The sequence below is a fragment of the Triplophysa rosa genome, linkage group LG22 (genome assembly GCF_024868665.1).
Source record: "Triplophysa rosa linkage group LG22, Trosa_1v2, whole genome shotgun sequence".
Taxonomy (NCBI): Eukaryota; Metazoa; Chordata; class Actinopteri; order Cypriniformes; family Nemacheilidae; genus Triplophysa; species Triplophysa rosa.
In genome coordinates, this window is record NC_079911.1 from 17,060,580 (window position 1) to 17,073,632 (window position 13,053).

General features: G+C 39.2%; 1 protein-coding gene across 3 annotated transcripts in view; it reads left to right on the top strand.

Moving 5' to 3' along the window:
- kirrel3a (kirre like nephrin family adhesion molecule 3a) overlaps positions 1–13,053 on the top strand; it is a 111,641-nt gene that overhangs the window by 72,378 nt on the left and 26,210 nt on the right. For all 3 annotated transcript variants that reach the window (XM_057321813.1, XM_057321812.1, XM_057321811.1), the window contains exons 4-5: positions 8,091–8,248; positions 10,708–10,858. In XM_057321813.1, the coding sequence (XP_057177796.1) occupies positions 8,091–8,248; positions 10,708–10,858 (309 nt within the window). The remainder of the gene's footprint in view (positions 1–8,090; positions 8,249–10,707; positions 10,859–13,053) is intronic.

The following is a 13,053-nucleotide window of genomic DNA, read 5'->3' on the forward strand; positions in this document are numbered from 1 at the left end:
AAAAATAATCAATTATAAAATAAGAATAATCTGCTAAAAAAAGCCAAGGCGGTGTGAACTCAGTGTTATTCACAGTTTAGGTTAGTACGTCAGTTGTAAGTGTAGTTTTTTGCTTTTGGAAAAAATACTTTTTTCTTTATAATCCATTTAAAAATTTGTCCATGTTTAATATTTTGTTTATCAATAAGTCATATTCAATGCCTCTTCATTTGTGAGACGCTTCGGATGAAATCGTCTGATAAATGAATACATTTAAATACAATAGTATGCTGTTTACCTGCTGATCTGTAATACTAATTTTTTGTCCACTGATAATTTCGGAAAAACTTGGTCATTTTAAGTCTTTAACTTACTTGTTACACAAACTTTAAGTCGTGTACTTTTTTGCTTTTGTCAGTTTTTACGTTCTTCAACATTTGCGAATATAGTAGCTGTCCTTCAGAAACCTTGTATGTCCAGATTAGCCGTTTTTCAGGAAATGGAAAAAACACTATACTTTTTAAATGATTGATTCAAAGCTGACAAGCAGTGACAAACATAAAAGGTGACTAATAATGATTTATTACAACAACAAAAAATTTGCGAAATATGGAGATTACAGTAGGACAGCGGCGATATGTGGATTTTGCACATGAATGCAATTGAGATCCAAGAACAATAGTTATAATAAATTTGAATAAATATTTAAAATAATTTAACAAAATAGCAGGGCCCATTCCACTATATACTATATTGATAGCGATACAGAGGAGCGATGTTGTTGGCATCACTTTTAAAAATCGAATAAAAAAATGTAATAAAAATTTGACTTTAAAGGATCCGCATGTTTAAAATATAAAACTGCAGCGTACAAGCTTAGAATAAACAACCCATAGCTATTTTCAACCTAGCATTGGGTTGTAAATTAACCCATGCTGGGTTGTTTTAATCCATTGTTGGGTCAAATACAAACATTTCCTGGGTTAATTTAACCCATCGGCTGGGTTTGTCTGTTTTTGACCCAACGCTAGGTTGAAAATAAGTTGAGTGTATCATCCGTTGATGTGGATGCCAAATAGCTATCTTAGCAAAAAAGAAAAACGTGCTTTGTGATTGGCTCCTCTCATTGTGAGTTTTGATTGGAGCTCGGCGCTGATGTTCACTGGTCTGTTTAGACCAAAGGGCTCTCTGATGTGGACCCTTTGGCCATGCGTTTCACCTCTGAGTATTCCTGCCATGAAACCTGTGTTTCTGAGGATCTGACATACAGTATCTGTGACATTCCTTCCCTCTCTGAAGCGATTTTAAAAGTAGTCAAGCGGAAGCAGAGCGATAAATGTCTATCTCAGTTCAGTGCTTGTGTCAATAATGGCACCCTGTGGTTAAAGCTCATCAGGCCGATGGCTATTTGCATGCACTATTCATGTTGTAACCAACGTAACAGAAATACATGGATGGTAAATGATAATGAAACTTTTTATATTCATTTCCCTTGTTTCACCAGCCTCAGCTCACATACATGGCAACCTGTCAGTATTTTAATTAACACATAATACTGTCAAATGACTAGGCCGGTGTTATTAAGAGCAAGAGAATTAAGAAATAACCTGTGAATTGTGTGATGTGCTGGTGAAAGCTGTCAGTGTAACACTTTAATATCGACTAAAAAATCGTTCTTAAATATCTAACAGTCAAAGTTTCATGGAGGTGTCTGGAGACAGGTGTAAGCATCTGCAATCTCTTTATTCTCACCTCTAGTTTTCTTTAACGTGGTGAAGCGTGTGCTTCATATGCGTTTAATCTCCTCAAACAAAGCGAGCTAGCAAACAGAGCCAAGGTCATTCGGAAGCTCTCGCGTCGATAAGCTGATGGGAGAATGTACGATAATGATTTTTATTACCGACTATTGCAAGGCTGTTTGGCCGTCACATTGTTTTAACACTGCAATATTATTACGGTTTGTATTGACGGCTTTGTCCAATTAATGTTGTTTAATGTGTATTTTACTGTTCGTTTATTTTACCCAGACATGAACATGCCATAGACTTTCATTAATAAAGGTAAAAGTAGTTCTTCTGTAAAACTGAACTCAACATGAACTGACCCCGTGTTAGCGAGATGTTAACATACTTGTTTATTTGTTTTAATTGGATTTCCTAGGAATAAATATATGTACACTAAGCGCTCACTGCATTAACAAACTAGCGTTTAGTAGGAAATTTCAAAAGCCTCTGTTGGGGTTAAAAAAGGGCAGCATCATTATCCAAACCGGCCGAGACTCGCACAATGCTGTTTCCATTCAAACAATTGTTTGTTTCCTGGCGGAAGATCACATCTGCTCCCGTTTAAATGTTCTTAACAAGAACCTCTGTGACTATTTTTAGTTAATATACATGAACAGGATAATTGCTAAAGGCTGCATGCCGCTGTGTGGTACAGCAACTGAACCCAGGATGAAAGTGATTAATCCACCGTGCCGACAATTCCTGCGAGAGGACAGAGAGAGGGAGAGACATCTCCAGATGTAAGACCAAAACCGGGTACATTTCAAAATAGGTCACATTTCCCACAATACCCGTTCTCTCTTGTTTCCAAAATGAAATTGCTCCATTTTTCTCCCTCCGCATGCTGAATGACTCGAGATGTCTCAGGGGTCCGGTGTATCAAGAGGCCGGGCACAGAAGTAATTCAGTGCCGGCTCTCTCGCTCCGTGAGACAGTTTCTCCGCGCAGCAATTACGCCGAGATGATTAATCCATCTTGTTGACCAACTCCAGACAAAGATGATTGGGTGTTACAGGGCTGGAGTTCAACCGAAAATTAAAATGTGGTCATTGTATACTCACCGTATAATATCAAAACTTGTATGACTTTGTTCCATTAACTTATTTTTTTAATGGTGACCGTGGTCCAGCTCCGAACTGATAAAACATGTCGACTTTGAGTATTTTCCAGTTTAATTCATCGTTCACCAAAAAATAAAAATTCTGTCACCTGTTACCTTCTGTCAATAATCTTGTCATTCAATACCTGTATACGACTCATTCTTCTATGGAGCACAAAAGAAGATATTTTGAGAAATGTTTTTGTGTCTATACAATAGAAGTCAATGGGGATCAGCATTGTTTGGTTAAAAGTTTTCTTTTAAATATCTTACATTTACATTTAGTCATTTAGCAGACGCTTTTATCCAAAGTGACTTACAGATGAGGGAAACAATGGAAGCAATTGGAACAACATAAGGACAACAAAAATGATAAGGGCAATAAAAGAAAATTGGTCTCATATAGCCTAACACAGTATACAGAGCAAAGTTTTCTTTTTTTGAAGAGTAGAAAAGAGATAGAAGTCAGAACTGATCAGTCAGGTGTTGACGGAAGAGATGTGTTTTCAGACGGTCCTTAAAGATGGCTACAGAATCTGCTGATCTTGTAGCAGCGGGCAGATCATTCCATAAATGTGGAACCAATCCCGAGAAGGTACGTGAGAGAGATTTTTTACCTTTTTGGGATGGCACCACAAGACGTCGTTTGTTTGCAGAGCGTAGGGATCTGGCGGGTATATAAGTCTGCATTAGCGAGTGAAGATAAGGGGGTGCCAAATCAGTGGTGGTCTTGTAGGCCAGGAGCAGAGTCTTGAATTTGATTCGATCGACTATAGGGAGCCAATGTAACTTAGTGAAGAGAGGAGTGATGTGCGCTCTCTTCGGTTCATTGAAGACCACTCTTGCCGCTGCATTCTGGATCATCTGTAGAGGTTTGGTTGTGCAAGATGGAAGTCCAGCCAGTAGCGCATTGCAGTAGTCCTGTCTGGACAGAAGAAGAGCCTGGACTAGGACTTGTGTAGCATGCTCGGATAGGAAAGGTCTAATTTTCCTAATATTGTAGAGGATGAATCTACAGGATTGGGTGGTGCTGGCAACATGATCAGTGAAGTTAAGCTGATCGTCGATCACCACTCCCAGGTTTCTGGCCGTTCTGGAAGATGTGATGGTTGATGAGCCCAGTTGAATGGAGATGTTGTGATGACTCTTTGTGTCGGCCGGGATTACAAGCAGTTCTGTTTTAGCAAGGTTCAGCTGCAGGTGATGGTCGTTCATCCAGAGCGAGATGTCTGCTAGGAATGCTGAAATGCATGCAGAGACAGTCAGATCGTCAGGCTGAAATGACAGGTGGAGTTGTGTATCACGTTTCCGAATGACAGAGCCTAGGGATGTCATGTATATAGAAAATAGCAACGGACCAAGCACTGAGCCCTGAGGCACCCCTGTGTCGAGATGTTGGGACTCAGAGACCTCTCCTCTCCAGGATGCTCTAAATGACCTACCTGTGAGGTAAGACCTGAACCATTGTAGCACCACTCCAGAGACACCCATAGCCTTCTTTTCTGTTCTGCAAAAGTAAGTCATACAGTTAAGAACGACATGAGGATGAGTAAATCATGAAATAATTTTTCTTTTTGGGTGAACCGTCCCTTTAAGAAATTTGTGATATTATGATTATTATTTGTGATTCACTGCATCACTGCGTCCCAATTCGCATACTATCTGTCCTAAATAGTATTCGAAAATAGAATTAGTATGTCCCAAATCGTAGTATGCTTAAAAGAGTATTCCAAAGATTCCCGGATGTTCTATTACATATGAAACAACACATGATCAAGTACTTAAATGGAAAGAAGAGCTGTATTTTGAAATGTGTGACACTTAATGGCCACAATGTTATCTAGGCAACAACGGCCACTTCCATTTCCTGTTACTATGTCCCAGTGCACGCTTACTGTTTTGCTACACACTAAAATGTATATACTTTTCCATAACAAAAACAGTACATACTTTTAGTGGATAGTATAAGTAGGCAAATTTGGACGCAGCACATGATTCTCACAACATTCTGTAGAAAAAATTAAACATGAAACTTACTTTGAATGTGGAGATCAAGTCCAAAACATTTGTGAACATTTGAGATTTTGTTTTCATTTTTGGGTGAACTGTCCCTTTAAGAGAAGACAACGTTCTTATTTGTGATTCATAAAGCATATGATTCTCACAAGATTCTGTAGAAAAAAGCTAAAATATTAAACTTACTTTGGAGATTGTGCAGATCAGATCCGAAACATTTGAGAACGTTTGAGATTTTATTTTCATTTTTTGGGTGAACTGTCCCTTTAAGAGAAGACAACGTTCTTATTTGTGATTCATAAAGCATATGTTTCTCACAAGATTCTGTAGAAAGAAAGCTAAAATATTAAACTTACTTTGGAGATTGTGGAGATCAGGTCTGAAACATTTGAGAACGTTTGTGAGATTTTATTTTAGATTTAAGTACAATTTACTCTCAATTGAATCTCATTGATGTGATTATTGCTTTTATGATTTTTCTTTCCTTTGGCTTATTTTGCTTTTTATATTTGATTTCAAGACAGAATTGGACATTTTTAGGCTAACTTGCCTTTTAAGTCTACATGGTGGGTCTGTTTGAACCATCTGGGATCTGCGCCACAGAGTCACAGGATGCCATCCAAAGCTCCTCGAAAACGGCAGCGTGTGAATTCACACTGTGATATATATTGGCATATGGCTTTCCAGAATCATTGGATGTGAATGTTTGGCTGCAGTCTCTCTTTCTCTCTCTAATTTAACCCAATCAATAACTAAACTTCAGCAGACAGCCTGATTGACTTAAATGTTTTGCTCATGTGCATATACTTAGCCTCTGGTCCGGCAGCCCTGGATAACAATCCCAGCATTCAATTGGGAGCTTTGTTTGCGTCGGTGGAAAACGAACCAGTTCTGAATACGCGAAGCACTTAGATGTTAAAACAAGCCGTTAAGGATGACTTTGATGTCCAGATGGCAAAAGGAATGTGACACTGAATTTAATTGCTCCTGGAAATGAGAGTGGATTGTGAGTGGATGGAAAGTGCTTTGAATTATCCGACGCGGCAAAGAGGTTTCACTCCAATTCTCTGACTGTTTATTAAAAATGTTTACTAAGGCGGGTGTCACTATTGCTCATACTAGAAATGGAATAAACCCCTACTAGTCTTACACACCATAAAAATATCACAAATGTTTGTGCACCATTTGTGCAACGTACATGAAAAATAATTAAAATTGTGTGGATTGTTGGGTAGAGATATGCTTTTATTTTGGTAGAGATCAGGTGCTCTTTTTATTGTAAATAAGATGGAAAAAATCTGATTTCCATAGCAGGAGGCACCCAAGCCACATCTAGAGAGTAGAATATTATACTTCAGGGGCTGTATTGATTTAGGCCAGTAAAAAAAAGCCTAGCAACAAGAAAACACTCAGACCACCTTATCAAACTCCATAGCAACACTTGGTCATCTACCCAGAATACCCCGGCATTGTACTGGCAGCTTTTTACATGTATGTTTTTCTTTTGAAAATGTAAAAATCAGTTTTTACATACAATTTATGCTTATTTTGAATAATTGTTAAATGGATAGATTTACTTTTTCAGTATGACATTTAACATTTGACATTTAGCAGCATCTAGTGGTGAGGCTAAGAACTGCAACCAACGGCTCACTTCACCCCTCCCTTTTGAAGCACTACAAAACTAACATGTCGTCACATATTCATTTTGCCGACAGAGATAACGTATTTACAAAACGCGCTCTGTAGAGCAGTTTGTCCGTTGAGGGCTATTGTGGAAAAAACATGACGAAGTCCATGTAAGAGGACCCGCGGTGTGTGTAGATAGAAATAGCTCATTTTAAGCTAATAAAAACATAAGGCTTCATTATGTAAGGTCTTTATACACCTCTGAAGCCATACTTATGTATATTATATTGCACTTTTGTCAATAGATCCTCCAAAAAATGAAACACTGGACCTTTAATGTTTTTGTATTATTTTAATATTTTTATCTATCATATGTTTTCTATCTCTCCAACCTGTGCTGTCAGTGGCACAGTATGTGGATGTGGCCTTTATATTCAGAAGCAGAAGGAAAACCCTGTTCGTTCATTCTGAGAATGATTTCTCCACTGATTTTTCAGCGGAGACTTGATTGGTTCCTGGAGGAAATAAAGCGGTAACAAATCACACAGGTCTCCAGGTAGAGACCGTCAGCGAGCACAGGACCAAATCTCAACGGTATAATCCGAGGCATCTGAAGGGAAAATGTCCAGCGTCGAAGTATGAAGTCCTTGAAATAACTGTCCTGAGACTTGCTTCTTGTAAGGGAACATGAGCCGAATATCCCCTCTGCACCACAGACCCACCTAGAGAAACATTTTATTGCTATTTTATAGCTCAGGAGATTTAATGCAGTTGTCTGTTGTATTTAATTGAAGTTCTGTCTTTGTTCCAGATGTTTCTATTTAAATAAAAATGCCTATTGTTGTATTTTTGTACTATTGTATTTGTGAATTATATTGTGAGCAAAGACAAAATTGTGTATTGCTGTATGTGCTTCTCATGCATGCACTTGTGTGTGGTTTAATGATATTTCGCCTCGTACTTGAGCTAAATTCTCCATTTGCTGACTAGTTAATGACATCGCTGTCCAGGAATATTAAAGAGTTCTCATCTGCGCTTCTTTATATGAGCGGTGGTCAGCCTTAAACTTCAGTGTTACCATGGTGTCTTTAAGCACCCGATAGTATCTCTTGTTTGTGGAATCCGATTGGCCATAAATCTCAGCGAGAGTAAATGCTCGCCGAAGTTTAATCGGTTACGAAATGAGTAATGGGGTCTCAGCTTCACTCTTAATGAAGTCAGCATCTCTGGGACCTCCCCCAACAACAAAAGCCCCCCATAAGTCCTGCTCTGGCATCTTCAAATACTCCCTCCTCTTCTCTCTCTTTTGCACTGTCTCTCTGGAGCGATCGAGATGTACCAGCTGCTTGTTGCCTTTGATTTAGACTTGCCCTAGATATGCTCCCTAATGAGCTGAGTGCCCAATCAATAATTTAGCCGAGTCTGAATGAGAACCAGGCTGATCATAGTTGTGAAAAGAGAGAGCTGCAATCAGTGCTATTCAGGACTTTTTGACTCATCTTTATATTTCTCACTCTTTTTTTTCTCTTACTGTTCCCTATTGCTTGCGGTACGAGAGGGTAAACTTCTGTCTGATTTTGCAGTTCCTCCTGAAGACCCTGTGATAACTGGAGGTCCTGTGGTGAGCCTGCGTGCAGGGGAATCGCTCAACCTCACCTGCCACGCCGACAACGCCAAACCGGCCGCTTCCATCATCTGGATACGAAACAGAGAGGTGCTAAATGGTGCATCGTACTCCAAGGTACGACTGTCCACTGTTTCTGTACACCGTCAAAGTACAATATTTGAACTAGTTTGTATATTGTGTTATAGGCGTCATGGGCATTTGAACTGAACGCACCCGTGATCCCCCAAAAGGTGTTTGAATGTTTCATCAGAGCCACCTGTGATGCCCAAAAATGCTATCGCAGACCTTTGGTTCAATTTGGATGCTGTTGGGATGCTGAAAAATGCTGCCTCCAACTTTTTGACAAGAGTAATCGAACGCACCTGCGATGCCCAAAAATGCTGTCTTGGATATTTTTGATTTAATTTGAACATTCTAGCGCCCCCTCGATGACTAGAAATAGTGTCTCGCAACATTTCAGTTTTTGATTTAGTTCTAACGTTCGAACTAGGGCAGTCACAAAATCAGATTTTTAATGGTTATCGTGGCCGAAATCGATATTACCGTGGTATCAGTTTCTATATAAATACTTTTTAAAAATAATTTGTCAATATTTTTAATAAATAATTAATGTTATCAATATTTTGTGTTTTCTTTTTTTGACCAATGTGTCACTCAAAATATGGGTGTAGGGAGGGGCAGAGAGAATTTGTAAGCATTTTGGCTCTTAAAGCTAAATTTGATTTGGGTGCTACATTTTTTTTACGATATTAGCATATTGACGTGATATCAAAAATCATGATTTATGACATCACAGTTGTTCAAACACGTAAAAAAAACGTAGACACTTTACACAGGTTACATTACGTTAACATTGAAAATGCATTAGCTAACATGAACGAACTATAATCAAAATAGTTTTTCAGCATTTATTAATCTTTGTTAATGTTCTTTAATGCCAATACAATGCTATTCTGAACAACTTTTGATTTACAAAATGTATTAAATCCTGAAATGAATATGAACTAAGATTAGTATATGTTGTATACTGTAAGTATTGTTTATTGTTAGTCCATGTTAGCTAATACATTATCTTATGTTAACAAATATAAAATTTTCGTCAAACTATATCAAACATTTTGATTCAATTCGCCTGTGATGCTCTTAAAAGGCGCACTAGGTTTTGACACACTTTGAATGATTGATTATAAAATTTTGGCTACAGTTTGAATATTAACCTACTGTATATCCCCCTTTCACACGTCTCTCCTGCACCACGCTCGACTGCGCGTCCTCGAAACGCTTGACTCTGTCAAATTAACGGCGAGCACGTACTAATTTTTAATTTAATCCTTGGGGCAGAGTGGAGCTGTAAGCGCAGCACTTTAAATATGTCATAATGGATAGACATTCCGGCGCTCCATTATGAATGCGCTCCTCTGCAATTTGCTCAGTTAGTCAGCTTTGGGAAAGAAATTGAGAGAGAGGAGGAAATGTGTTTAAAGCAGCGCTCGTACCAATGATTGGAGAGTGTAATCTGCTCATTTGGAGTAAGCCGAACCCCTCAGCACCCACCGAAGAGACTCCCTTCATTAATTAACCGGGCCTAATTTAGACACGAGCAAACCAGACAGGTTACTTTTCTCCAACAGAAGCGCCGCTTTCAAATCTCTTCGGCACTCTTCTAAACGCTTCGGAAATGATCAAGTACCTCCATGAGACAGATAAAGGAAAGCTATTCGCATTTCCATAGTCGTGCTAGTACACAGTAGATATTAGAGGAAAGATGGCTTGATTAAATACAATCGGGGGCATTGCAAATATTCCAAACGCTCAGCGTTGGTTTGCGAAACTCCATTTTACGCCTCAAACTTTGATTTATTACCGAAAAAACTGAATGTTTAATGCCTTTTTTTCATCACGTAACAATCGCCTTTTAGAAAAATGTCAGATCATAAAAGCACAAGAGATTTGAATTTTTCATTTTCTCATTTTTCACGTTTTCTCCCCAAGATTTCAGTTCTGCTCCGAGCACTCTTTATTGCGTTATTTGATTAATTCTGCCGGAGAATCCGTTATAGCTGCGAGGCAGACGGGTGTTTTAGATGAAGTCAATATCCTTTAAATATCTGTACCAATTTTGTAATAATCCTTTCTGAATAAACAGAGTTTCTCTACAAAAGCTTGAGGATCGCAGCGCAAGGTCGCAGGTAATATCACCGTGAATGAGATGCTTTGTGTCTGGTATATGAAGTAGCCATCCTCTACGCTGTCACGACAGTGAAATTCATATTCCTCTGTAATGCTCTTGATACAGATCTGTTCGGATAAAGTGAACTTTTCGGGCAGGCTGTAGCTAGCTATACGTTGCCACGCTCGAGACTTGAGGGTTGTTGGTTTGTTCATATCAAGCTGCTTTCAGAGACGTCCAGCAGAGAGGAGCTGATTGCAGGGTCTGAAGTCCGTATTTGACGTGTACTTGAGAAAGCATGATAAATCATGAGACCGGCTCTTTTGACATTTTGGTTCCTGACAGCATAACTGTAACAGTGTTATGTATCAAATCCTGAAAAATGTTGTTGTGTTTTGCACAGACGCTGTTGCGAGACGGGAGAAGAGAAAGCACGGTGAGCACGCTCCACATCGCTGCGTCCAACATCGAGAGCGGACAACAGATCACCTGCCGCGCCTCCAACAAAGCGTCGCCCAACGGCAAGGAGGCCACAGTCACCATCGACATTCAACGTGAGCGTGCGCCGCTGCGCTTCTCTTCAAACACAGTTAGCGCCAAACACACGGTTCCTTCCAAATCCTGCGCCCTGCATTCTGTTCCGAGCCGTTCTTGTGTTTTCCTGTCTGCACGGATAAATTATTCACACGTGAAAATCCGCTATGTGCTGTCCTATTTCTTTATCCAAACAGCCGTTGTGTATGCGTGCAATCTGATGTCTGAGCACATGTCGTACTTCAGTACACAGACACACAAGATTTCTGTTTTCCTCTTTGTTATTTTTGTTTTTTCGTTTTTGTGGTGTCTTGGAGAAGCATTTGTAACGTTCGTCAGCGACAGTTCTCCTGCGCGTTACGTGCGGGGACGTTTCGAGGAATTAAATGGGTTATTGTGGACGTAAATGCTTATTGTTGGCTGTTAAACATTGGAGGAATTCAGCGCAACCTGTTCATTCGCCTTTAGTGGTAAACAGCATGCGGTTTATTTTTATTTATGGCGGTCATAAAGCTCACTGTCAAGAGTTTATCTAAAAGCTCGGAAAAGAAGAGCCTGAACTAATTCGGTGGGAATATTAGAACGTTGGATGAAATATTTCTGACAACATGTGCATAGGGAACAAAGGCGTTCTTTCAAGTCCCTCGTGTGTTGAACGATATTAAGTCTGACGAATGAAGCAGAAAATATAGAATATTAAAAAAATGAACCAGTTTTGACAGCTTCTTTCTTCGTGTCGGTAAATTCCGTTTTGGCGTCTAGAAGGAATGCGTCTCGGCACAATGGACCTCGAATGCAGAAAAAAGTTTACGCTGGACTTCATCCAAATCATTTTGTCATGCAGAACAATGGAAGAGTTTTACTGTAAGCCTCTTTTTCTCCTGTGTTGTCGCACAAACATTCATTCCTGATTGGTCAGAGCCAATGAAATCCTGTTTTCCTTTATTTAATGAATTAATTCAAGAAATTAAAACCAGCCTTCCATCTATTTTCACGTTCACATTCGGTTTTACATTATATCTCATCTTCTGCTCAATAAAATTGCCAAATTGACTAAAAAGTCAATAAAATGGCCATGAATAAGCCAATTGCTGCCGTCAGGGTTCATTTAGCTCAAGGGTGGCAGGGTGCTTCATACGGCACGCTTGAACTTCCCTTCAGCCGTCTTATGAACACATCTAACCTGAGCTCGTGCTCGGTGTTTGCAATCATTTGAGATGTGGCAAAGAAGCAGTTCAGTGAAGTTGAGACCCCGCTGCAGGCCACACGCTACAAGAACATGTGCTTTGTAAATAAGTGATGAATGAGAGCAGAGAGGTGGTAGAACCTCGGAGCCTTCTGGGACCTCAGATCGGCACCAGGGGCGCTTACCTGACGCTCCACGTCATCAATATTCATGACGGGCAGCTGTTGAGTGAGATGTTACAGTGTGGTGGAACGTGGTGCGTGGCACAACCTTTCTGCATTTTACAGAATATTTACTATTTATTTTTTACTATATTTACTAATTTACTATTCCTTACAAAGAATGTGTCTGTCACAGTTCTTTTTGTAAACTGAACTCTTAAACTTAAAGGGACAGTTAACCCAAAAATGAAAATTCTGTCATCATTTACTCAACCTCAAGTTGTTCTAAATCTGTATACATTTCGTTGTTCTGATGAACACAGAGAAAGATATTTGGAAGAATGCTCGTAACCAAACAGTTCTTGGTAACTGTTGACTACCATGGTAGGAAAAATTGCTTTATAAATGATTTTGTTCTGTTGAACACAAAAGAAGATATTTTGAAGAATGTAGGAAAGCAAACAGTTCAGGGGCACTTTTGAATACCACTGTCGTTTTTCCTACTATGGTTGGGGGCCAAGAACTGTTTGGTTACATGCATTCTTCAAAATAACTTCTTTTGTGTTCTGCAGAAGAAAGAAAGTCAAACAGGTTTGAAATGACATGAGGGAGAGGAAATGATGAAAGCATTTTGTACCTTTGTAGACCTTTAGTCTGCTGACGTTTGGAGTGTTACCTGCCAATTTTTTTAAGATTATTTAAAGAAAACGCTCTCATTATATCTTCAAATTCCCATGCTGTTTTTCCATTTTTCCTTCTCAGTAGGTAATTGCCCAACAACAGCCGTAATAAAACCTCCAGGCTGAACTACAGAGACGTGAAAGAGTCGGATGAGTTCATCAGAGTTTTGATTCTTATGATTTCATTT